At 37.9% G+C, this 27052-nt stretch overlaps 1 protein-coding gene across 2 annotated transcripts; it reads left to right on the top strand.

Moving 5' to 3' along the window:
* The first annotated feature begins 2441 nt into the window (after positions 1 to 2441).
* On the top strand, positions 2442 to 20885 carry CBLL1 (Cbl proto-oncogene like 1). 2 transcript variants are annotated; one of them, XM_035020352.1, is made up of 6 exons: positions 2442 to 2593; positions 9311 to 9478; positions 12821 to 12921; positions 13317 to 13400; positions 17102 to 17175; positions 19444 to 20885. In XM_035020352.1, the coding sequence occupies exons 1-6, from the start codon at positions 2545 to 2547 to the stop codon at positions 20477 to 20479; spliced, it is 1512 nt and encodes a 503-aa protein (XP_034876243.1). In that variant the 5' UTR covers positions 2442 to 2544; the 3' UTR covers positions 20480 to 20885. The 2 variants fall into 2 exon arrangements, with proteins under 2 accessions (XP_034876243.1, XP_034876244.1); XM_035020353.1 differs by lacking the exon at positions 2442 to 2593 and adding an exon at positions 3477 to 3576.
* Positions 20886 to 27052: the final 6167 nt, after the last annotated feature.

The raw sequence follows: 27052 nt of genomic DNA, 5'->3' as shown, positions 1-27052 counted from the left end.
CCGAGATCGAGTCACATGCTCCACCAGCTGAGCCAGCCAGGAATCCCTATGTGCTCTTTCTTAACTGTTACTCTGGAATCTTACTTTTCAAGGTTCTGTACAATCATACCTTAATTTTATTTTTCAGTACTCCCAGACATGGACCAACAATACAAGTCAAGCTGATCACTGTCCTCTATAGAAGTTACAACAATTCTCATTCTGCGCCCTTGCTCTTACCTGTTTGATATGCCTCTTTCATTGCTCTCCTACTCTCCAAATCCTATTCGTTCATCAAGGGTCAGCTTAAATCCCTCCATAAAGTCTACCTAACTACTCTCAGTCCTACTGCCATTATTTTCTCGGAATGTATGTAGCACTGCATTGCCTCAAAACACTTAGAATTTAATTATATGTGTTTTTAATTATTTCTATAAATGCTAGCCAGTCTGATCCTTGTAGGGACCGTTATTTATACAGTTCTTGCCTTCTGCAGTCTTAAGCACAAAAGTGTGATACCACTGAAAGAGCATTAAGGAGATATCCTGACCTGGTACTGGAGTCTCAAACAGGCTCCTGGGACTTGAACTCATGACCCTGAGAACAAGAGTCACATGCTCCACCAACTGAGCCAGCCAGGCACCCCTATGTGCTCTTTCTTAACTGTTACTCTAGAATCCTACTTTTCAAGATTCTGTACGATCATAGCTTATTTTTCAGTACTCCCAAACATGGACCAACAGCACAAGTCAAACAAGCCCTCTGATACCCACCCTATTCTTCTCTTAGTGTAAACAGTGCTATGTAAGTGGAAGGTTATGAAAACATCTTAAAGAACATTAGCTTATATAATTCATGGGCCAGCAGACACGTCTGTCAGATGAAAATATGCACCTCAGTGCTTCAGATCACCCATTACTACCATGTTTCGTTTTTATAAACCTCAGGACAGCACCAAGCTATAAAATAAATATGAATGTCAACTTTTTGTTGTTGTTTTAAATCATGCTGCTAATTTTCTTTTTATCTAGTTTTTTCCATTTTATAAAAGTTGTTTAAATATAGTAACAATCAATAATAACAGATTATTACATAGAAGGCATGTAGGGCATACTAAGAATGTTGACTTTTAATAAACTGTCAACACAGCACAGAGGTCACCAACAATGGATATCAGAGAGCAGTAATCAAATAAAAGTCTATGTACAGTTTCAGTTATCAGTTTAGGTAAAGAGATTAATTTGTCACACTGCTACTGCCCTGATAAAGTGAGACAACTACAGCTAAGGGGAAATGAATATAACATTTTTTTTTTAAGATTTTATTTATTTGAGACAGAGAGAATGAGAGAGAGAGCACTTGAGAGGGGGGAGGGTCAGAGGGAGAAGCAGGCTCCCTGCCGAGCAGGGAGCCCGATGCGGGAATCGATCCAGGGACTCCAGGATCATGACCTGAGCCGAAGGCAGCCGCTTAACCGACTGAGCCACCCAGGCGCCCGGGGGAAATGAATATAGAGCATAGATGCTACAAGCAGTGCATGAAAGCAACAGATGTCAAATAATTCAACAACTGTCTGTCTAACATTTATCAACAGGAAATCTAAAACAAGTGAGTGTTCCTCAGGAAATTTTCATAACTTGATGAACCATAAAATGCTGACACAACTTCTGATCTGATTTACAGACTAAATGATGTAAAATACAGTTTGAAGGCTCTTTTTTATTCTAATTCTTTAAATATGAGCATCAGCAGATGTTAATAATACCATTATGAGCCTGGATTTGTATTAATTTGAAGTATGGCTGACAGGCTAAATATGAAGAGAAAAAAACAAAAAGAGCACCTCCTAGGTGAAAACTACCTTCTTCTGTACCTCGAACGGGTGAAAAATACCCGATTATATCAGCACTGTATTCAGAGAAATGGGAAAGTATGGTTAAACTTCCTCCAACCTCCAAAACAAAAAGCTCAGCAATTGAAAGCATCTTGGAAACCACTTAGTAATACAGAAATGTACATTTCAACAAAAGCAGGGGTAACTCTGATTCACAATTATCCTTAGTTGTAACTGTACCTACAAACTTGCTTATAAAGCTTCAGATATAACGGGGAAGTCTTTTTGAAGACCCCAATAAAACAGTCACCAGATAACACAGAGCACTTACAGTTTTGATCTTTATGACTCAAAGCTGTTACTGCATAACTATAGATACAACACATCGCTGCACACCCTTTATCCAGAATTCAGTACCGCGGAAACATTTCTATTAGTAGGGCAATATAATAATAATCTCCTATTGATCCAGGAACTCTGGCACTGAAAGCGTGAACAACCCAAGGTAATGATGTCGTCACCAAGGGACGACAGGAATAGAACCCAAATCCCTCGGCTCCCAAGCTCGTGTTTTCTCCTAATTGTGCTCCTTTCTACTCATCCGAGAGCACCAAGTGTAAAGGGTCGGAGAAGGGAGTGGACACAAATGAGCCGAGTCGGCGAGGTGGAGACCGCAGTGAAGGTCCCCAGGAAACACTCTGTGGCACTTTCCTTTGTTTTGGCCGAGGACGATGAAGGCAGCCGCAACCACAACCCCCGGGGACCAAGAACTGGAACTAGGTACTGCCTGTTGTGCTAACTCTCTCTTCCTCATCTTAGGCCCTTCCTTTTCACCCTCTCCCTTCCGGCCAGCCCCGCCGCTCTCTCCGCCTCACTGCGCGTGCATCCCCTGCTCGGGCTCCGCTCCGCACTTTCCTGCCGCTGTCCCCCCCGGAGGGGCCGCTGCGGGTCCCCTGCGCCCTTAGGTGGTCAGGGCGCTCCTAGCTCTAAAAAACGAGTGCTAGTCACGCGTTCTGTGTTTCAACTGTTAGAAACTCAAGCGGTGGGAACAGGGGTGTATACCAAGCCGGCCCTGCGAGGGTCTGCGGAGCTCGTCAGGACAAAGCAAAATTTAGACAATAAGCAGAGAGCCTTTCTCTTCTCTCTCCCAGCTCAGCCATCCCCTGGGAAACCTCCCACTGCACGACGCCTTCCGGAGCGCGCGTGTTTACACTTTCCCTGCACCGGGTGGAGGAGACTGGCGCTCGCGCACTCTGGGGGATTCCAAACCGTTACTCCGCCCGCCGGGGTGGGGCCAGCCCAACGGCCGAGCCTGCGCAGTAGACCTGGCCGGCTCCGGGGCCCCAGCGCACTACAAGTCCCAGAAGGCAACGCTCCACGGAGGCGGGGAGCCTCCTTACCTGCCGCGAGCTTATGCCTCCGGCTGCTACTGCTTTCCCCATCCCCCGTTCCCGTGGGTCTCCTTTCCATAGTTAAAGGCTACTCTCTCTTGAAGCACGTGAGGAGAAGGCTTAGCAACCTCGACCTGGAAGCTCTTCGCGTACCCTCTTTGTCACCCTCTCCCCGAACTATGCCTGACTCCCTCACCGGAGTTGGGTAGTGGATAAGAGAGAAGGAAACCTGGGGAGGCCGAAGCCGCGGCAACTTGGTCGCACTTCCGCCTCCCGGGCTCCGGAAGGTAGAGCGCACGCGCTCTCTGCGACTCCGGCGCGGTTGACTTCCGCTCCCACTGTGCCCTGCGAGCCGAATCATGGATCACACTGGTAAGGAGGCGGAGGCAGTGGGGGTCCCGGTTCCATGCCCCCTTGGCCGGCCTGGGACTGGCTGCCCAGCGGGCAGAGAGGGGATACGCTCGCCCTACAGCACTGGGGTGTGGCGGTGGGAAAGAAATCTCACGGACCCCTCCCCGTGCCCGGTAAGGGCCTGCTGCTTCCCGGCCTACCGTCCGGTGTGGTACCTACAGCCTCGGTGCCGGCAACAGCCGCTTGCCTGGTTCTGCTGAGCTCCCAGCCGAGACGGTGGGCGGCGCGGGCCTCGTGGGGACGAGAGAGCGCTGGTTCCTTTTTTTCTCATCCCGGGTGCTCTGCTCTGCGTGTTGGGGACTGGCGGGTAGATTCCAATCTCAGAGTCGGGGAAGCCTCATTACGCTGGGAGTCGATGCGCGGCAGTGGGTTGGAGACTTCCTGCTGTCTCAGTCAGCCTTGGGCGGGTGCTGCGGTGGTCACTGCCGGTCGTTATTGTCTCTCCGGTCCTTCATGGACTAGAGGTGAGAGAAGGGAGTCGGATATGGTTTCCGGAATCATACTCGGAGCGGCTTTTCTGCCTGAGCCCAAAGCGTGCCCCGCGCTTCGGCTGTGGTCCTTACTCATCATTTGGGGGCGTTTACAAAGGAGAGTTTAAATTCAAGATATTCTCATCTCTTTCCTCAAGTAAGAATGACTCCGCTCTTCGTTATGTGTTGTTTGGCTTTTTCTTCTTTGTGGTTTTTGGATATTGAATGGGTGCACTTGGGAGTTAGTGTTCCGTACAGTTTTATCACCCATATCGTAAGTAGGAAAAAAGAATATTCTTTGTATTAAGTATTGGTTAGGATGTTCTCAGTCATCAAATACCTACTTAATTTTGTACATACAGGTATGCCTGGGTGGCTCAGTCAGTTGAGCGTCTGCCTTCGGCTTGGGTCATGATCCCAGGGTCCTCGGATCGAGTACCATATTGGGCTTCTTGCTCAGTGGGTAGCCTGCTTCTCCCTCTGCCCGCCGCTCCCCCTGCTTGTGCTCTCTTTCTAAAAAAAAATAAAAAATTTTGTACATAGTGATATAAAATTATATCTCTCTATAAAATGTAGTGAGTGCTAGTCAGCATAATATATGGTATGCCTGGAGATGGAATGATGGAATTGTAAACAAGACGGACTGAGTCCCTGTCCTCATGGAGATTACATTCTGTTGGGGAAGACACGATAGACAAGTTTTTTTTAAAAACCTAAACATTACAGATCATGATGAATGCTTTGAAAAAAATGAAACCGTGTCTGTGGTAAAGACTAATAGGGAGCTTCAGAGAGGGTGGTCAGGGAGGGTCGTTCTGTAAAGGTAGTATTTATAAGCTGAGATCTGATGGATGAGAAGAATCCATCTATGGAATTAGTCAGGAGGAAAGCATTTCTAGCAAATACAAAGACTCTGAGGAAGGAAAACTTTTAGAGGTCAGTCAGTTGCAGCTTAGCAAGAAGAGCAGAGCCCTAAGAGTTTGGAAAGGAAGGCAGGAGTCAGATCGTGCAAGACTTTGAAAGCCATGGTAAGTGCAATGTGAAGCCATGGAACAGGGGTACATGAGGAACATAATTTCTTTTAAAACTAACAGTAAGTTGTTCATGGAGAATGACAATTTAGACGGTGATTGCAGTAGACAAGAAGAGAGGCTCAGCTTAGTGAAGTTGGCTTGGTTTAGGGAGAAGGGGAGTGTGCAGATTCAATATTTGGTAGTAGAACTCAAATAGGAGCTTTGTGAGAGAAAGGAGAGATGCCTAGGTTTCTGGTTTGAGCAGCTAGGTGGTGCCCATTATTAAGTTGGGGAAAACTTTGGAGGAAAATGGACTTTTTTTTTTTTTTTTTAAGTGGTAAAGGTGAGACCTGGGAACTTGGGAACAAAATTTTGGACTGCTAAGTATGAGCTGTTTACTGGGACATACAAGGGGTGCTGTCAGGTGGAGATCAGAGGAAAGATCTGGGTTGAAAAATACATATTTGAGACTTAGGACCAGATAGCTAATATTTTAAGGAATGAGGATGGATGAGATCACTCCAAGGAATGAGAATACAGAGGGGAAGAGGGCCGAGAACTAGGCTGTAGGGAACTCTAGTATTTGGAAATTTTGTAGAATTGAAACAAGTTTTGCTCAAGCATGCAACTTGAGCAAAACATTTCCCATTAGAGCCTTTTGCTAGAATTTGGGGTCAAGCCCCTTCCACAGTTTAGAGGGTGTTATGTTAGGAAGTTGTAGTATTGCTGGGTGTGTCTCTGAGTATTTATTATCCTAGTTCTCTAAGTTAAAATGTTGCCTAAGAAAGGAAAGAGTCATCCTGACATGAAAATATTCACAAATGAGCCAACCACTTAAAAAATTAGTTCCTAGTCAAATATAGATATCACTGCTGCTCCTTTTCTATTCTTTTTTTTTTTTTTTTTTTTTTAAGATTTTATTTTTAAGTAAGCTCTACACCCAATGTGGGGCTTGAACTTACAACTCCTAGGTCAAGAGTCACATGTTCTACCAACTGAGCCAGCCAGGTGCCTCTTTTTTCTGTTCTTTTAATTTTGTTATAAGTCACTGTCCTTGCTTCATACCAGGAAATGGTATCATATGCTATATATTGGTTGTGATTATAAACCTTGCAAAAGATACAGGTTTTCATGGAATTCATAAACATGAATTTGATAACTATTTGAAGTACAAATAAAAATCATTGGCAAGTGAGGAAATGCCAGTTGATTGAAGACATGATTAGGTAGGCATCTGAAAAGAAAGATTTTAATGTCAAAGGATTAAGAGAGGCTCTTGGGGAAATTGAAATCCTTGAATATTATATGCAAAAATGACTGAATTTATGGTCATGCTGAAAAGTCAAACATAAAATGAAGGCTATCTTGTAGTGTTCTAATAGAATTTTGCTAGGAAAAACTACTCCCAAGAAACTCTGATTAACACTTGATTCATTCTTTGGTCATTCTAAGAGTCAGCACTTAGTTGTAACTGAAATCTAAATTTTGTAAAATATTTCTTGGTTCCTTTAATTCAGGATAAAATTCTAAATGAATATTTTTTTAAAAAAACTATAATATAAATTGTTTTTCCTTTTTAAAGCGGATTCACCTTAAATGGCCTCAAAGTTAAAGAGGTGCCTGGCTGGCTCAGCCAGTAGAGCATGTGACTCAGTCTTGGGGTTGTAAGTTCGAGCCCCACATTGGATGTAGAGATTACTTAAAAAGAAAATCTTGAAAAAAGAAAAATAAATGGCCACTTACAGTGTTACTTCTCATTTTCTGTGTAATATCCAAGGACTTTTGTGCTTAAAGGCTTTATATTTTTAGTTGGCATACTCAAAAAGAAATTGTGCTGTATTTTCTGATATTTAATAAAAAAAAAAAAGACAAATGCAGAGTGATGTCACTCTTAAATGCTGTACTCTGTTTATGGGCTTACAATCTGTGAGGTAGGTGGCAAGGTGTTAAAGGGCAGTGGACTTCCTAAAAGTTGTGGTAGGCTAAGCAAGCAACCATTGTGACAAGTGTTCAGGGTGGTGGGAAAAGGATTTGCAGTAATGAAGTGTTGGCATTTTGGTCATTCGTCTAGGCAAAACTGTTGAGTCCTTCTAATATATGAAGGACAACATTGAACTGTTAAATCTGTCTACATTAATTTGCTTTTTTAGTTTATTGAAAAATCAGGAATACCTTTTGAGCAAGAAAAAGAAATTGATTACATTGCTTGTAGGTACTTTTACATAAATAACTAGAGTGGAAGCAGATGAAATACATTATTCAACTTGTTAATACATTTTGTGAAGTGTTGAAAGTTGACCAAGTTGAGTTTAGGGTTAGGGTTAGGGTTAGGCCCATGTAATTCCTTTCCATGAATTTTTTCTTTGAGGATTAGCTATTGTAAAAGTAATAGTAGAAAGTAGACTGAAAGATATTTAAATTAATTATTAAGGACCTATTTTGCATTTTGTTCTAAATATTGTTCAGAAAGAGGGGCACCTGGCTGGCTCGGTCAGAAGAGTGTGTAACTCTTCATCTCGAGGTTGTGAGTTTGAGCCCCATGTAGGGTATAGAGATTACTTAGATAAATAAAACTTAAATATTGTTCAGAAAGAGTGCAAATTGATGTCAGTCTAACATGTGTCTATGATCCTAGTAGCGTTGGAGGTCATTAGTACCAGGTTACTATTTCCAAATTTGGCTTTACTGAATGTAATGTGAACAGTGTGCCTATCAATCTTGATTGTACTGTCTCCTGCAGGGCCAGTTCAATAATTTGTCACATTTAAAACATTACTTTTTAAAAATTATTTTATTTGGGTGGCACCTGGGTGGCTCATTCGTTAAGCGTCTGCCTTCGGCTCAGGTCATGATCCCAGGGTCCTGGGATCGAGCCCCGCATCGGGCTCCCTGCTCAGCGGGAAGCCTGCTTTTCCCTCTCCCCCTCCCCCTGCTTGTGTTCCTGCTCTCGCTGATTCACTCTCTCTGTCAAATAAATAAATAAAATCTTTAAAAAAAATTATTTGCATTTCCTATTTTAGGGCATTTCCCTTTGTGTCTTTAGTAGGTAAAGGTGAATTTATTTTCCGTATTGTAATATTTTGTCATAGACTTGACACCTTCAGATGGAGTCAGTTCTATGAAATAATGCTCCTATTACTCATGAGAAATGAGTTAATTTATTTCATAACTAATAACAAGCAGGGACTTAGAAAGTGTCCCTATTTAGATCTAATTTAATCACAGAACCCTTGCATCCACCTAAACTCTAATGTTTAGAGTTTCCATTATGATGCTACTCAGAATAACACACTCTCATTATATATCTAGAAAGGTTATAGCACAAATACATTATTGCATGTTTCTGCTATTAAGTGGTGTAGTAATTTTTGCTATTCTTGAATACTTTTTATTTTTATTTATTTATTTATTTATTTATTTTTTAAAGATTTTATTTATTTATTTGACAGAGACACAGCTAGAGAGGGAACACAGCAGGGGGAGTGGGAGAGGGAGAAGCAGGCTTCCTGCCGAGCAGGGAGCCCGATGTGGGGCTCTATCCCAGGACTCCGGGATCATGACCTGAGCCGAAGGCAGACACTCAACGACTGAGCCACCCAGGCGCCCGTCTTGAATACTTTTTAGAAAAACTATTTTACCCCTAAGGAAATAATCACCTTCCTTAAAACTAACTTCGTTTTCAAGTGCATTATTTCTTTAATTTTGTCATTGTCAGTGTTAGTTTTGTGTTTTGTTTTGATTGTCCTAATGTAGATTCACTTCACTGACTTAAAAAGTGTTTTGTGTGCTTGATTGAGAATAGGGATGATTTTCTTTCTTTTCCTCCTTCCTCCTCTTACTCTTTTTTTTTTCTTTGAAAAAAATCTCTTCTAGTTAAAAACAGAAGTTCTTATCTTGGGCTTATGAAGAGTTTTTTATGTTTTCTGTAAACTCTTCTGGAATCATATGAAAATTTTTATTTTCTACTTTAGGGAGAGGTTCTATAACTTCTGTCAACTTTTTAAAGGGTTCTGTGTCTCAAAAAGCATTGCATTAAGGTTTTATCCAGTACAGAGAAAGTTAGTGTTTAAACTTACATAACATTATATTTAAAATCAGAGCCCAGATATCTAGCCCTTGATAATGTTGGGTATGTAACTTTAATACCTGTGGCAGAATAATCTTCAAAAAAGGAAAACTAAAAGAAATTACAACTTTTTTCTTCTGACATAGATAATGAGTTACAAGGCACTAATAGTTCTGGATCGTTGGGTGGTCTTGATGTTCGAAGACGAATTCCTATAAAGCTCATCTCCAAACAAGGGAACAAAGCCAAAACTGCACCTCGAACTCCAAGGACTATAAACAGGATGCCTGCAAAGGCTCCACCTGGTGATGAAGGTAATTTGTTTTAACTGACAAGTCCACAAGTCTGTCTTTTGTATCTCATTCCACCAAATAATCCATGTGGTCTTATTTATTTCTTTACTTAAGATCTTTTTTTTATCTTACTGTCTTCATTTTTTAGTCTGTTTGTTTGACTTCTCATTTTGGCATGTACTTTTTCTCTTCCTTTATAATATTTTTGGTTTTTTCTTTTGTTATTGAAAGTAACACTGCGTGTTGTTAAAAAAAAAAAAAACCTAAATAATATTGCAGAAAACATAATATTAAAAGTGAAATTTGTTCCTCTACCTTGACAGTACTTCACCAAAATAATTTTTTATAGTACCTTTTAATGTATAACTGCCCTTTTTGCATGTAAGATGCATTTGAAATTTTGCCGTTTATCAGTATGTACAGATGTACTCATTTAAGAAAATAGGTTTAGATATTTTTTTATGGATATGCCATAATTTAGTAATTTTTCTAACATTTTTGCTGTTAAAAACAATGTTGTAGTAAATATTCTTGTACATATAGCTTAGCATGTATACTTGGTGTAGAATTTATACTGCCTGATTTGGGTATTTTATAACTTGATGGATACTATGCATTTTAGAATTTAACTGATATTGTCAAATAGCTCTTCAAGAAAATACATCAGTTTATATTCCCACACACCAATACTGGGACTATTACCCTTTAAAAATTTTTGTTTTGATATACATTTCTTTAATTATGAGTGGGGTTATGTATATATCTTTTCATAGTATATGTGTTTTGCCTAGGATCTACCTGTTCATATCCTTTAACCATTTTTTTTTTCTGTTTTGTTGTCTTTCTCCTGATTTTTATGAGTTCTTTACAAATTATTTTACAAATTGGCTTTTATGAGTTCTTTACAAATTAATGTACAAATTGGCTGTTTGTCATATATTGTGTATATTCACCATTTGTCTTTTGCATTTTATATATACAGTTTTTATTGTATAGAAGTTTGAAGATTCTTTGTAGTCAGATACCAATCCAGTCTTTTCTGTTATGACTTCTGGGTTTTATAAAATTCATAGAAAGGCCTTTCCCCTATTTCATGAGCATAAAATAGTTTTCCCCTCTTACCCTTTAGTACAGGGTCAGCAAACTATGGCCTGTGGACCAAATCCAGCCCAGTTTTTATAAAGTCTTATTGGATCACAGCTATGCCCATTCATTTAAGTACTGTTCATGGCTGCTTTCACACTATAATGGCTTAGTTGAGTAATTACAAGAGACCAACACAGCCTAAAATACTCACTTATCTAGCCTTTTACAGAAAAAGTTAGCTGGCATTGGAACACTTATGGACATATCTTTGGTTATTAAAAAAATAAAATGGAGTTTGGCTCTATTTATTTTTTCTCTAAAACAGCTAGCTGTTTGTCCCAACTATTGAGTGATCTTTTCTGTGCCAAATGGTATCCCATCATTATCATACATTAAACGTCTAAACGTGTTTATTTATGTCTGTTTCTAGATTTTCTGTTCTTTTCCAGCAATGTGTCTGTATTTCTTTTTGGAATCAAAATATTTTAATTATACCTCATATTATGCTTCCTTGTATTGTAGGGTATCTCTCCCCATCTGAACAAGTACATTTGAAGTCAAATGTTCTAAATCGTAGTGGTAGCAACTTAGGGCTGCTGCCTCACTATCCATAACCTAGGGTGCCCTCTCTTTGGTCTTTCGGTTTCTTTTAATAATTTCTAAAAACTACCCACTAATATGCAAATAAATTCTTGTTGTAATAATCCAAACAAGGCAAAAAAGCTAAAAACCCCTTTCTGTCTTTTTCCTCTCAGATGTCCCTTTATTCCCTCTCCTCTCACTCCCCAAGCCCACACCCCTTTCTAGAGGGAACTACTGTTACCATTCTCTCTCTTAATACAGCAAACTGAGGCTGAAGATAATTTTTGAATACTTTAGATTCACTTACTTGGGGTAAAAAAATAATAAGTGATTGGTGTTTTTCCTAGGCATTGATCAAAATAGGGAGTTTTGGGTGCTGATATATCTATGTGAATGTATGTATGTATGTATCTATGTGAATAGTATGTAGTTTAAGGATGGGAGTACAGGTTGAACTACTCTGAAAAATGATTATGGGTTCCTTATTTCCTTGTTTGTTGCTTTCTGCATTTTAGATAAATAAGAGAAATTGACTTTCCTTATTTTGAGTTTTAGATGACAGCAGCTTTTATAAGGTATAAATGGGTCATATAAGAGTCTGTGGTCACTCATTTGTAACTTTATAACTTTGAACTTTATATCTTTATATCTCCTTTGTATTGGAGGTAATTAGCAGTGCACTGAATTGTCTATATCAGCTTTGAAAAATTCTTGCATCATTGTATTTGTGTGTCTGTCCGTGTGCCTATCCATACACAGGTGCTTAATTTAGCCATGTGGGTAAAGTTAAAACTTGTGTGCTTGGGCTACTCTGTTTACCAGTTCTAGGGCCAAAAGAGACATGAGAAGCCTGGCATTTTGGAGGGATAGATGTGTCTTCTCAGCTTTACTTTAGGTGATTGGATTCTACCTAGAATTACCATCAGACTATCCATTGGTTGTCTGTTCTTTTGTATGAGATGAGAAGATTATGATCAGGGTCAGAGAAATTGAGCCCATTTGATCTTCATAACTTTATTGGTACATGCAGTGTAGAAGAGGATACTTGGAAATAGATATGATATGGCTTCTGCTGTTTGGTTGATAAACCAGGGAGAGGTTTTAACTGAAAGGCTGAAGTATGAATATGTTGTTGTTTCTAAAATCAGGCTCAGTTTTAAGACTGAAGGAGAGGATACCTAATTTACTAAGTCGTAAGAAGAAAATCTGCAGAATTCTTTGTTCCCATTATATACTTATGGCAATAAAATCAGCCTCTTGCAGCATGATACCACTTTTGTAGGTAGATTAGAATAAGTGGTGATCAGTATCTTAAAAGTTTGTGCAACAAGTGTGATGGTAATTAGTGAAGTTTAAACTAGAGATAGTCTGATGAGTTAATAAGAGCACTTGAATGGGAGTGAGGAGTTCTGAGGTCTGTTCTGGCTCTATCACTAATCTATGTGTTGAGTTATTATGGGTCTCAATGCTACAGTATTCTCAATTGTGGAGTAAGAGTGTTGGACTAGATGGTTGCCAAGATCATTTCTAGCTGATATTTTAAACTCAAACTAGTCTTGATTATCTTGTCCTTAGAAGAACTTTGAAAGGCTTCAGATAGACTTTTCAGTGAACGGGTCTGTGGTACCATATACACGTACTTCCAAAATGAAGTTTAGGCTTTGAAAGTTAATCTTTAACACTTTCTTTTCTCAGAAGGATTTGATTATAATGAAGAAGAACGGTATGACTGTAAAGGGGGCGAACTTTTTGGAAATCAGCGAAGATTTCCTGGACACCTTTTTTGGGACTTCCAGGTATAACTAAAAATAAAAAATACTATTAGAACAATAAAATACCAAGTATTTTATTAGAACAATCAGAATAAAGAATGGTTTGAGCTTTTATTGCAGCTATTAAGCTTTTTAGAGAACACTCAAATGATTTGTTTATTAATGCCCTGTTTCCACTATTTTCAAAAATAATTTGAAAGTAATTTTCAGTAAAGTGAAGGAAAATCAATAACCATAAACACTAAGAGAAAAAAACCTAACAGTGGCACAGCTAATGATGTGGAATATATAGGAACTATACCAAGAAACCCTTAATTGTTCTAAGAACTTTTAGAAATACTAACCAACTCATTGCATAATTATAAATATAATTTTTAGAAATGCTTAAAAAGGAAATTTTAATTATATCATTTCAACAGATAAACATCTTAGGTGAAAAGGATGATACACCAGTACATTTCTGTGACAAATGTGGATTGCCTATTAAAATCTATGGGCGAATGGTAAGTATTACTAAAATGTTTTAGTAAATGTAAAATTTGCATAGAGATGGGATTCTGAAATTTAAGTAGATCGGTTTATCACTGTTTAATACTGAATTTGTGACATTTTTAAATAAGTATGAAATGGCTAAGGGAAATTTTGGGATAATGTGTATTTAATTCTTGACTTGCTATAAAATACTAAGGAAACTAACTTCTGAAAACTTAACTTCTTTGGACTGTTTGATAGTTGTTAGTATACATTTATTATAGTTTATTAAGGAAAAATGTTTTCTTGTTTAAAGAATAAAATCAGTTACTCATTTCTGAAGGTTATAATTTTTAATGTAAAACTAATAATATTTAGAATTTTGGAGAATTGAATTCTAATCATTAAAAACAATTACAACCCCCTCGCTGTAATTTTATAGTAATTTTGACACATCCTCCCTTAAAAAAAGATAGTTTTACATTTGTGTTTGAAAAAAAAAATTGAACTCAGTAACATATCTGCTAGAGGGCATAAATTGTACACTCTTGCTTTGCTGTATAACATAACTAAATAACAGTGATGGATTGTGAATTTTAAAATGGTTTAACATCGTTTTACCCTGTCCTTCTGATTTATTTTTGGATTTTTATAAGTTTATTAAACTGCCAGAGAAAAATGCTACTTATATGAAATGTAGGAGATATTTCTTATTTTATTGCTTTGGAATAGTTTCAGGAGGAACAGGATAAGATAAAACACGGTTATGGTATTTTTGGGGATTTTTTTTTTTAAATTTTAAATTTTTTAATTTTTAATTGTATAGTGACATTAAATTAGTTTCAAGTGTACAACATAGTGGTTTGACAATTACATACATTACACTGTGCTCACCATGATAAGTGTGGTTACCATCTTTCACCACACAAAGTTATTACAGTATTATTGATTATTGTATAATATAATTCAGTATATTTCAATATTGATTATGCTGTACTTTTCATTCCTGTGACTTGTTTTATAACTGGAAGTTTGTACCTCTTAATCACCTTCACCTATTTTGTCACAACCACTAATGTGTACTCTGTATTTATGACTGTTTCTCTTTTTGTTGTTGTGTTTGTTTTGTTTTTTATATTCCACATGTGAGTGAAATCATATGGTATTTGTCTTTCTCTGTTACGTTTTTTTAAAAGATTTATTTATTTTAGAGAGAGAGAGAGCGCATGTGCTCATGGAGGGGGAGGGCAGAGGGAGAGAATCTCAAGCAGACTCCTGCTGGGCATGGAGGTTGATGCGGGGCTCAATCTCATAACCCCGAAATCTGACCTGAGCTGAAATCAAGAGTCGGTTGTTTAACTGGCGGAGCCACGCAGGTGCCCCTTTCTCTGACTGACTTTACTTAGCACAACACCCTCTGGGTGCATCCACATTGTTGCAAATGGCAAGATTTAATTCTTTTTAAGTGTATTTTTTTAATTATATGTATTTTTATTTTTATTTATTATTTTTTTATTTTATTATGTTATATTATTATACATTACATCATTAGTTTTTTGATGTACTGTTCCATGATTCATTGTTTGCATATAACACCCAGTGTTCCATTCAGTATGTGCCCTCTTTAATACCCATCACCAGGCTAACCTATCCCCCCACCCCCTTCCCCTGTAGAACCCTCAGTTTCTCAGAGTCCATAGTCTCTCATGGTTCGTCTCCCCTTCCGATTTCCCCCCCTTCATTTATCCCTTCCTACTATCTTCTTTTTTTTTTTTTTTAAGATTTTATTTATTTATTCATGAGAGACAGAGAGAGAGAGAGACAGAGGCAGAGGGAGAAGCAGGCTCCCTGCGGAGCAGGGAGCCCAATGCGGGACTCGATCCCAGGATGCTGGGATCATGACCTGAGCCGAAGGCAGACGCTTAACCGACTGAGCCACCCAGGCGTCCCTATCTTCTTCTTTTTTTTAACATATAATGTATTATTTGTTTCAGAGGTACAGGTCTGTGATTCAACAGTCCTATACAATTCACAGCGCTCACCATAGCACATACCTTCCCCAGTGTCTGTCACCCAGCCACCCATCCCTCCCACCCCCCTAATATAAATATTTTTAGTATGTGTATTATTTATTATTACTTTTATTGTATTATTATTTTTGTATTATTTATTATTTTATTATAATTTTTAAATATTCCATTGTGTATATGTACCACATCTTCTTTATCCATTTGGCTATCATTAGACACTTGGGTTGCTTCCATATCTTGGCTATTATAAATAATGTTGCAGTAAGCATAAGGGTGCATATGCCTTTTCGAATTAGTGTTTTTTGTTTTCCTCAGGTAAATTCCCAGAAGTGGAATTACTGGATTGTATGGTACTTCAAGTTTTAGTTTTTTGAGGAACTTCCATACAGTTTTCCACAGTGGCTGAACCAATTTACATTTCTACCAGCCGTGCAATGAGGGTTCTTTTTTCTCTACATCCTCACCAACACGTTATTTCTTGTCTTTTTGATACTAGCCATTCAGACAGATGTAAGGTGATATCTTATTGTGGTTTGATTTGCATTTCTCTGATGATTAGTGATGTTGAGCATCTTTTCACTTGCCTATGGGCCATCTGTATGTCTTCTTTGGAAAAATGTTTATTCAGGTCCTCAGCCCATTTTAATCAGGTTATTTGGTGTTTGGTTTTTTGTTTGTTTGTTTTGGTGTTGAGTTGTATGAGTTCTTTATGTGTTTTAGGTATTAACCCCTAATTGCATATATCATTTGCAAATTTCTTCTCCCATTCAGTAGGTTGTCTTTTTGTTTTGTTGATGGTTTCCTTTGCTGTGCAAAAGCATTTTAGTTTGTTGTAGTCCCAGTTATTTATTTTTGCTTTTGTTTTCTTTGAGGAGACATATCTAGAAAAATGTTGCTAAGATTGCTGTTCAAGAAATTGCTGCCTGTGTTTTCTTTTAGGAGTTTTATGGTTTCAGGTCATACATGTAGGTCTTTAATCCATTTTGAGTTTATTTTTGTGTACGGTTATAAGAAAGTGGTCCAGTTTCATTCTTTTCCTGGCTGTCCAGTTTCCCAACACCATTTATTGAAGAGACTGCATTTTCCCCATTGTGTATTTTTGTTTCCTCTGTCGTAGATTAATTGACCATATGAGCGTGTGTTTATTTCTGGGCTCAACTCTGTTTCATTCATTTGTATCTGTTTTGTGCCAATACCATCCTGTTTTAATTACTACAGCTTTGTAGTTTAGTTTGAAATCTGGGATTGTGATACCTCCAGATTTGTTCTTTCTCAAGATTACTTTGACTGTTCGGGGTCTTTAGTGGTTCCATACAAACTTTAGGACTTTTTGTTCTAGTTCTGTGAAAAATTGCATTGAATCTGTAGATTACTTTGGATAGTGTGGGCTTCTTTAGGAGCTTTACATGCTAGGAACCACAGGATGAAACTCATAGCGTTTATACTCCCAGAAAGTGTAAGCAGATGCACATGTATTCGTTTATTGGGGAAAGGGCCAAAGTTTTCCTTATATTCTTAAAGGGCTTTGTTACTGAAAAAGGTTAACTGTTGCTTTTCTGTGACTAGTACTTAATGTTTTTGTTTGTTTGTTTTGATGAATCGTTCTCAAGTGCCTTCTGTGTCTAGGTTACTGTGCTTACAGTTACTTTTTATGGAAATATTTAAAATTCTCATGTGCTTAACTATTACGTCTCTGTTCACAGATTCCATGCAAGCATGTTTTTTGCTATGACTGTGCTATTTTACATGAAAAAAAAGGAGATAAGATGTGTCCAGGGTAAGATTATCATTACATTTTTAAATAATAAAGTTTGTGATGGGATGAATTGTAATCCAGGTTAAAGGTCAGGGTATGATGTAAGTCAGCAGCAGGATATCAAATATGCAGACGTAGCTAATCTTTCTTCTCCTTAGGATAGGCCTAGGTAGCTATTATCTGTCAGTTCAGATTGGCCAAAACAAATATATTTGTCATCACAAAATTAGTGTTATAAACCAAAACAGTTGTTCTGTATTTTTGTTTTTTGTTTTTTTCTGATGGGACACTAGAGAGAGAGTATCAAGCAGTGATTGAGAACAGAGACTTTGGAATTAGAATTCCTGGCTTCAGATCTATTCTGCCACTTACTGGTTATGTGACAGGTTGTTTCTTCATCAGTAAAATGGAGCTGATAATAGTATCTACCTCTGTGTGTTGTTGTTAGAACTAAACTAGTATGTATATATGTAGTAGCTAACATACAATAAGTACTATGTTAAGTATAAGCTCTTATTTATTAGCTTCAAGTCTTATTATTTATATCTCGAGTATATCTTAGGACACCATCATGGCGTCAGCTCAGACAAGTTATGAAGAAGATCTAGAGGTATTTTGGTTGATATTGATCCAGTTTGGGGTGGTCTTGAAAGATCCAGAGTAAATTGGGGATTTTTATATCCATTTAGAACCCCTGATAGAAGACTTGAGAAAGCTGTGAGACAAACTTCCTTAGAGCAGTTGTAGGCTTCTGAGATTTTATAACCTGTGTCAGAAGCTATCTCAAGATTGGTAGTATTGGTTGATAACAGAATTATGGACAGTTGCAGGGGCTGGTTTCTTTTTGTGGTGTAGGAAGATTGACATCACTGAGAGAGAAAGGATGATTCACTAAGTGTTCTAATATTAATGTTTAAAAGGGAATTTAGTTTTCAAGATATTAGGTGTAACTCCCAAGTAAGCACCTCACTGGTTGGCCCTTAGCTATTTGAGAACATAAGCCTATCTGGCTGTTTAACAGACTCAAATCAGGAAGAGAAGAAATGGCAGCGCACGTTAATATAAATATCTACTGTTGCTTTTAAGCATCACCCAAAACAAAGTGCCTTACATCCTGTTACTATAGAGATATTTCTGAGTTTACAGCAAATTAGAAGCAAAAAATGAGAACTGTGCCAAATGGCCACTCAGGGGAAGCCTGCTAGGATCAAGGAGTGCCAGCCTTACAGCTAGGATGGAAGTGTGGACCCAGCTCAAAATCAAGAATAGAGAGCCATTTAATATAGTCTCAGATGACCTGACACACATGTTCAGTGATCAGAGCTTCTATTTGTGCCTACGTAGTGCTTAACTAGTGATTCAATCCTGTCACTTTTATTGTTTCATTTATCCTAGAACATTCTTTTAAGTAGGGCAAAGTAGATTAAAAAAAAAGAACATTGTGATTAGGTAGAGGGCATGTTTTAACCCCATATGGCAGATGAAGAGATAAAAAGATAAAAGACTTCTCCAAGTTGACAGAGCCAGTGCTTAACCCCAGTTCTTCTGATACCTGGTTCAGTCGTCTTTCCACTATTTCTTCAAAGACACCAAAGGCAAGTGTGGATTAAATACAGTGAATGAAGAAAAGTTACAACTTGACCCTGAGTCAGTAAGAAAATGTTGAGTTAAATTTAGTGCTTAGAGTTTAGAAGGGTGTGTGTAATACTTTTTCGTAGTAAAATTGTCTGGTAATTCTTCCTTAAGGGACTCTGGATAGTCAGGGTTTGAATTTAAATTGTTCACGTTGTTGAATTTTAGGAACCCTGCTGATTAGGATGATCTTACTCATTTTTATAGTCCTTGCAGCATCTTTTACTTCGTATTGTTTGCTCAGCACATACTTATTGCTCAGTAAATACCAAACAAGTTTGGATTCCATGACTAAGACACATCTTTGGCTTATCCTTTCTGGATATTTTTGCAAATGGATGAAAGCGTAGAGGTGTTTGAGACAACCAGATCATTCTAGGTCTTAGGAAGAATAGGTCTTTTCTTAAAACATATTCTGTTTGATGAGCACTTGTAACTTACAATGTTTTTTTGTATTAAGAGGTCTGAATTTGGTGGAAAGCTGATGCTTAATAGGGAACAGACCACAGAGTGGGAGAGATGAAAGGTTCACTTACAGTAACTACAACTTTTAATTGTGAACTCCTGCGATATTTTCCACAACCGATTTTAGAAACAGGCATATATTATTTTTATAGTCTGCTTTCAGTAAATCAATTTTTTCCTCTTCTAATTTAGCTGTAGTGATCCTGTGCAGCGAATCGAACAGTGTACACGAGGTTCTCTCTTCATGTGTAGCATTGTTCAAGGGTGCAAGAGAACATACTTGTCTCAGAGAGACTTACAGGCTCATATCAACCACCGCCATATGAGAGCTGGAAAACCTGTTGCCCGCGCTTCACTTGAAAACGTCCATCCGCCTATTGCCCCACCACCAGCCGAAATCCCCGATCGCTTTATAATGCCGCCGGACAAGCACCATATGAGCCACATTCCACCAAAGCAGCACATCATGATGCCACCACCTCCTTTGCAACACGTGCCACACGAGCACTATAATCAGCCCCACGAGGACATCCGCGCGCCTCCTGCAGAGTTGTCCATGGCTCCACCTCCACCTCGTTCGGTCAGTCAGGAAACCTTTCGTATTTCAACAAGAAAACACAGCAATTTAATAACCGTCCCTATTCAGGATGACTCAAATTCAGGTGCTAGAGAACCACCACCTCCTGCCCCAGCACCTGCTCACCACCATCCTGAATATCAGGGTCAACCAGTGGTTTCGCACCCTCATCATATTATGCCTCCACAGCAACATTATGCACCACCCCCACCTCCTCCACCACCAATAAGCCATCCAATGCCACATCCTCCCCAGGCCGCAGGTACTCCTCATTTGGTTTATAGCCAAGCTCCACCTCCACCAATGACCTCTGCTCCACCACCAATCACCCCTCCCCCTGGACATATTATTGCCCAGATGCCACCTTATATGAATCATCCTCCTCCAGGACCTCCCCCACCTCAACATGGTGGTCCACCTGTAACTGCACCCCCTCCTCACCATTACAATCCTAACTCTTTACCCCAGTTCACTGAAGATCAAGGAACTCTGAGCCCTCCATTTACACAACCAGGGGGAATGAGTCCTGGTATATGGCCTGCACCAAGAGGGCCACCTCCTCCTCCACGAATGCAGGGCCCGCCTTCTCAAACCCCACTTCCTGGACCACATCATCCAGATCAGACAAGATATAGACCGTATTACCAATGATTAATAGTACTTTGAACTGAAGATTTGATGAGGGAAAAAAAAAACTTATGTATAGTCAATCTTTTAATTAAGCTTTGACTGTTTTGGGGAAGGAAAAGTACCTCTTCCTGAGGTGACCATAAAACACTTAGGGTCTTGTCTCTTAAAATGGTTTTAAATCTTGACCTTAGAATTGACTTCAAGTACTATACTGTAGTGCAGATAAGGCGCTCAGTTGAGCACAGCTATATTTTAACAACTTTGTTCCCCTAGTGTGGTAAATTGACCCAGAGGTGACCATTTGTAAAAAATTTGAGAAGAATTTTTCATTGTTCCACTTTCAGAAATACGGCTTTTGTTAAATCCAATGTTTAGTTTTTCTTGTGATACATTTTGTTAACCTGTGTAAAAGGATTAAATTTCAAAATGGTTGTAAAAATGCTATTTTTATGTGAATTTAAGTGCAGCCACATACTGTTTTTTAAAACCATATGTTTTACCACTAATTTCCCAAAGTTACAATAAAATCCTAAAAGTAAAAATCTACTAGAATTTACTGTAAGGCAGACTGTTAAATGGTAGAGAATTATTTCACATTTTAGGCACTGAAATTTTGAGGTATATTAAGTATATAATGCACTTCACTTGGATGCCTTTTCATTTTTAGGCAGCCTCAGGAGCACCAAAATACATTGGAATTCCATATTTATGTTCATAATATTAAAAGGCATTAGTAATTATTTGGAAAGATACAGCCAAAGCAATGGACTCTGCAGGCTCCAAGCTGTTGGGGGTACTGTTACTCGTTAGTGCTTTCTACCGAATGGTTGGAATCACATGATGCACCACATTTACTAATCTAAAGTAACATTATTTTATAGAACTGTTTAAATTGTGTTATTTAGATGAAGTGTGTTCTACTCTGCTCATTGTCTTAAACTAAACATTTAGGGCTGAATAAGCTTTGTATAATTCCTCATTTCCTGGTAGAGTTTGATCTGTGCTTTGAGTGGGTTCTTGTCTATTGGGTTTTAAAGTACAGTAGGAATGCCGTTGAGGAGTACTGTATTAATGAAGGACGTTCTTGTAATCACAAACTTGGCGTTGCTCAGGTTTCATTACTGTGTGATAAGGTTTTTTTCTCTAACTTGAAATTTTAAAACTATTAATTATTTCCTATTCCTTTTATTGGTTAAGCACTATAAAGTTTGGAACGTTTTAAAATGGAGTCAACAGTGCAGACTGCCAGATGATTTTGTATAAGAGAAAAGTAATGACTAAATTGTGAATTTCAGAGCTTTATAAGGTGCCTTTAGAGTCAGCTTTTGCATTATAGGGGCTTGTTACAGTCCAGCTAAGATGACCACTTACGTTTTATACAGAACTCATATGTATAAATCAACACTCTTAGGATATCATTTTATATCCTTTGAATAAACCCCTGTGAAGTATTTCCTCCCCCCTAAAATGGTGCATAATATAAACATGAAAAGTGTAGTATGCAGATATCATTTATTAACTAGTTTGTAGTGCATAAATTTAGAACATTTCTTTTTGACAAAGGGTGAACTGATGGCTAATTGACCATTTAATTCTGTCAGATACAGGCCGAGACCAGTTTCTCATCTTGGATCATCAGATGCAGAGGCATCTGTGAACTGAGAGCTGAAGTTAGAGATGATATCAGTGATCATTTCAACCTCGACCAGCTGAAAATAACGAATACACTTTTTTTTTTTAAAGTTAATTGAGTGATTTTTCACATCTAGCAATTTGAGAGTCCAGTGTTAATGCAATAGATCTAGTGAGAAATTCTTATTAGAAGCGTGGGAGTGAAGTATGAACTAGTGTGAAATGGTGGTGGTGAGTGCTTCTATCACATTACTGTAGGTACTTGGACTGGTGCAAACTTGATTCCTTTTCATGCCCCTGTTTAGGAGCTGTTAAAATATTACTGTTGAAAATCCAATACCATTCTTTGTTTCTCGTAATAAGAAAATAGCCAAATTCACTTTAGAGCTTTTCAGCTATCTGTGAGGAGCTCTCCTGTTTTTATTGAAATTCGCTAGAGTTGAACGTGGTGTGAAACCACTTAGCCTATGTATTGGACAAAACAATTAGTATCATGATAAACTTCCACATGTTTAAGAGAATTCTCATAGACTTTTAAGAAAATGATTTCTTTTCAGTTAGGTTTAAAAAATATGTGTTATGCAGGGAGGCAGATCAGATGAATGTGTTATAGCAGACAAAATTTTTAAATGGTGTTAGACTTGAATTCATCCAGTTATTGTTTGAATGAGGGTGGGTGGGTAGAAGGATAACAAAATTACTGTTAGTTTTTCTTTCCTTAAGGAAAAAGATGTGAATCCCAGCCTTATTTCAGGGAAGCCTTTGAAGCTATGATGGACATAAGTCTAAATTAAATGTATGTATGTTTCATTATATTGCTCTTAAGACTACTGAGGTGGCAGTTTAATTCTTAAAAACAATAAAATGGAAGCATAAATACTATTTTGCCTAGATGAATTTTTACTTAATGATGACACATTTGGGAGAATGCAAAATTTTCTGTGTTTATGTGTTGGTACAACTTCTACAGTACAATTAGATGCACTTATTTTGAGATGAAAACCAGCAGGTCGAATGTTAATATTTCTTCAGTGGCATGCTTGTTCTCAGTATAATACAGTATTTGGGGAACTATCAGTTGCAAAAACCATGAGAAACTATATCCATTTTGCCCTGTAAAAACCATTTGCTCAGAATTATTGTGTAAATACTAACTAGATACCACTGAAATATGAGAGGAAAAGATAATCTGAATGTAATTTTTTAACTCACATTAAGTAACTTTACTATATGAGGTATACAGAGCTGCCGTAGACTTTGTTCTGACATACTGGAAGAGTGTCCTGCCTCTTTCTGGAAAAGTCCTTATAGTCCAATCTCATGAAAATTTTGAAAAAGTCCTATATTATAAGTACAGTTGACTCTGAACAATGTGGGAATTAGGGGTGCTGACCCCCCCCCCGCACAGTCAAATCCACGTATAACTTTTGACTCCCCCCAAATTTTAATAATAGCCTGATTATATACACAGTTGATTAATACATATTTAGCATATTATATGTATTATATGCTGTATTCTTACAATGTAGCTAGGAAAAAAATGTTGCTAAGAAAGTTACAAAGAAAAGAAAATTCAGGGCGCCTGGGTGGCTCAGTTGGTTAAGCGACTGCCTTCGGCTCAGGTCATGATCCTGGAGTCCCTGGATCGAGTCCCGCATCGGGCTCCCTGCTCGGTGGGGAGCCTACTTCTTCCTCTGACCCTCCCCCCTCTCATGTGCTCTCTGTCTCTCTCATTCTCTCTGTCTCAAATAAATAAATAAAATCTTTAAAAAAAAAAAAAAAACAAAAACAGAAGAGAAAATTCAGTACTGTACTGCATAGAAAAAAAATCTGTGTATAAGTAAGTGGACTTGCTCAATTCAGACCCCTGTTGTTGAAGGGTCAGCTGTACATGAAAAAAATAACAAGTACCTAGAAGAAAAATACACTTTTCTAATTATTAGATTAGCCATCAAATATTAATGTTAATTGAGGAAGTTTGACGTAATCATACTCAAACATACTATATTTTGGCCAAAGTGGATTTATTTTTCTTCACTGGTTTGTAACTGTAATCTGTTAAATTTTGGCCTAGAAACTAAGTAGAATTTACTTATTATGATACATGTACAATCTAATAAAGCAATATTGGATATACTTCGCTTAAAGGGGACAGAGAGGTAAGCCAGTGAAAATACTTGATATTAATAAAAACATTTGGATTTTCAAACAATTTTCGTTTTGATTCATGCCCCTTCAGTATTCTGTTGTTGAGAGGAAAAGTGTTAAGACAATTTTTTTTTTTAAAGACAATTCTTAAAGCAATATCTTAGTGTTAAAGTTTAATATTTCCGTCTCCCTATCTTTAAGAATTATGAATTTTTAGGCATTACGGTATCCCAGAATTGAAGTGAATATGAATAGGTCATGGGTTTAGCTCTCACGTGTGGGCAGGACCATGTCTTGTTAAAAATCTAATATTTTGAAATGTTATTCTATAACTCAGAATATCCCATTTCTATTATGAGTAGTTGTAGGCACCAATTTTCATATTGCATTAAGCCCATTTTCTGTTAATCTGCCTTTAAAATTGCTCTCCTTTTGCCTGCCTTCAGATTGAAAAATTCTGCTCCCTTTTACTTTTCTTCCTAAATATTACTTTCAAACCTTTAATTTTTTGTTTTAAAATTGGTATTTCAATTACATAAGTAATCTTTTGGGAAAAATATAACACATTAATGCTACAAATAAAGGTATAGATGCCCTTGCAATGAACATTGCCCTTCCAGAGATAAGTACTGTTATAATCTTGGTGTATATTGTCTATAATCATCATAGTTGCAGAGCCGACAACTATAAATAGGCTCCATGCTCTGGTTTAGCATCTTAATCCATGGTAAATGTAGTATTTCATGACCAATAATAAACCTAGACTGAGCTCCTACCATGTGGAATCTAAACCATTCATCCACTCATTCATTCATTCAGGTATGTGCTTGACAGTATTCTAAGCACTTGGGGTGCACAAGTCTTTAGAGATAGATGATCGACAAATTTCATTAACATGTTAGAACTGTGATAAAATTCTATGGGATAAAGGAAAAGGAAGGATAATCAGGCGGTGGGAGGTTTGTAATTTTAAGGAGTGTGGTCTGGGTAGAATTCACTGAAGAGAAGACATTTGAGCAACGATTTGAAGTAGATGAGATTAGTTAAAAATTTTAAAAAATTCTTTAAAATGGGGTGTCTGGCTGCCTCAGTCGGTAGAGCATGCGACTCTTGATCTCGGGGTTGTAAGTTCGAGCCCCACAATGGGTGTAGAGATTACTTAAAAAAATAAAATCTTTGAAGTAGGTGAGAGTCATGTAGATACCATGGGGCAGAACTTTCTAAGCAGGCAGAGTCTGTAAAGGTCAAAGTGGGGGCTGCACCTGGCATATTTGGGGAGCAGCAAGGAGATTGGATTGAAATGAGTGAGATGAGCAGGAAGAGGAGGTCAGAGAGGTAATAACAGAGGGAATGGGGAAATCACAGGCTTTCTGGGCCATCATACACTTTGACCTCTCTCTGACCTGGGAAGCCTTCGTGGGGTTCTGAGGAATGGAATGATCTGGCTCTTTCTGGAAGCATTATTCTGGCTGTGTGTTTGGAAAAGATGAGGAAGGTAAAGAGAAACTAGTCAGAAGGTTTTAATAATTTACACAAGAGATGATGGTGGTACTTGTGGATGACTATAATGAATACACATGATGTATAAAAATGTAAATTTATGTGCATAAATTAAGCACTATATATGAGATAGGTGTATATAATGGTGAAGTAGATATGGTCACTGCCCTTTAGGAGCTTACATTCTAACTTACCTAGAAATTTTTCTTGGTAGTCGTTCCTAAATTTTCCTCAAAAAATTTCTTATATTCTTTTTCAAAGGATATAGCCAAAAAAAAAAAATTATCTTAAAAAAATATATCATGAAAATACACGTACAAATACAGCCATAATGAGAAAGAAGTATTAAGTTTATTAGATTCTGGACATTTATGTTTCCTAATAGCTTTTCTGGGTACATTTTCATTGTACAATGCTAAATTAGCAACTTTGGAACAAATCTGTAGAATGCACCTATATTGTTCCTGAATTTAGTCTGTCTTGTGCTAGATCAGTTTTTAGACAGGTGTTAATTTCTTTTGTGAGGTAATATTTCCTAATGATTAAGAGCCTGGCTCTGGAGTTGGACTGTCTAGGCTGAATTCTGACTCTACTACCTGCAACTATATAACAGACTAATTACTTACCTTCCTGGAGCCTTGCTTTATTTTGCTTTTCTAAAAAATGGGGACAAATGTAGTACCTACCTTATGGGTTCTATTTTGAGAATTAAATGAATTGATTCTAGATATATCTTAAAGGTAGAGTCAATAGAATTTCCCGACAGATTTTTCAACCGGAGCCGCTGGAAGGATGGAGTTGGCATTAGCTGGGGTGGTAGAAGATGCTGGTAGAGCAGACTTGGGGGAGAAGGTAGTGGATCGATGTTCAGATGAAGAATGCAGAAAAATGAATTAAAGATTCCTATGGTCTGTTCTTGTTTATGCAGTGTATGGTCAAGCTTGCATTTAGAACATTGCATTTACATTTCCAAGTGGTAAGCTCCCGCGTTTAGACAAGAATGTGTATCAAATACTTAAATAATCATTAGAAAAAATTTAAGGATAAACTGCTCAGCATGTATTAGCCTCAGCCTTTCTTAATTTCAGTAACGTATCTGTCTCTTCACACGTTACTCTGTCTTCCAGTTGCATCACTGGATATCCTCTCCCCTTCAGTGCTTGCTCTGACTTATGTAAGTTTTCTTTTTGTCTTCCAACATGATCTCTTGGCCTTTTCCTAAATCGGGGATCAGATTTTTGTACCAGTTTCCAATATTTGCTCTGAGTCAGGCAAGGAGAGGCCCAACCCCATGTGTTCCCATTACCCAAAGCA

The sequence above is a fragment of the Mirounga leonina genome, unplaced genomic scaffold, assembly GCF_011800145.1.
Source record: "Mirounga leonina isolate KUSES-001 unplaced genomic scaffold, KU_Mleo_1.0 Mir_174, whole genome shotgun sequence".
Lineage (NCBI taxonomy): Eukaryota > Metazoa > Chordata > Mammalia > Carnivora > Phocidae > Mirounga > Mirounga leonina.
This window is presented reverse-complemented; position numbering and strand designations above follow the sequence as displayed.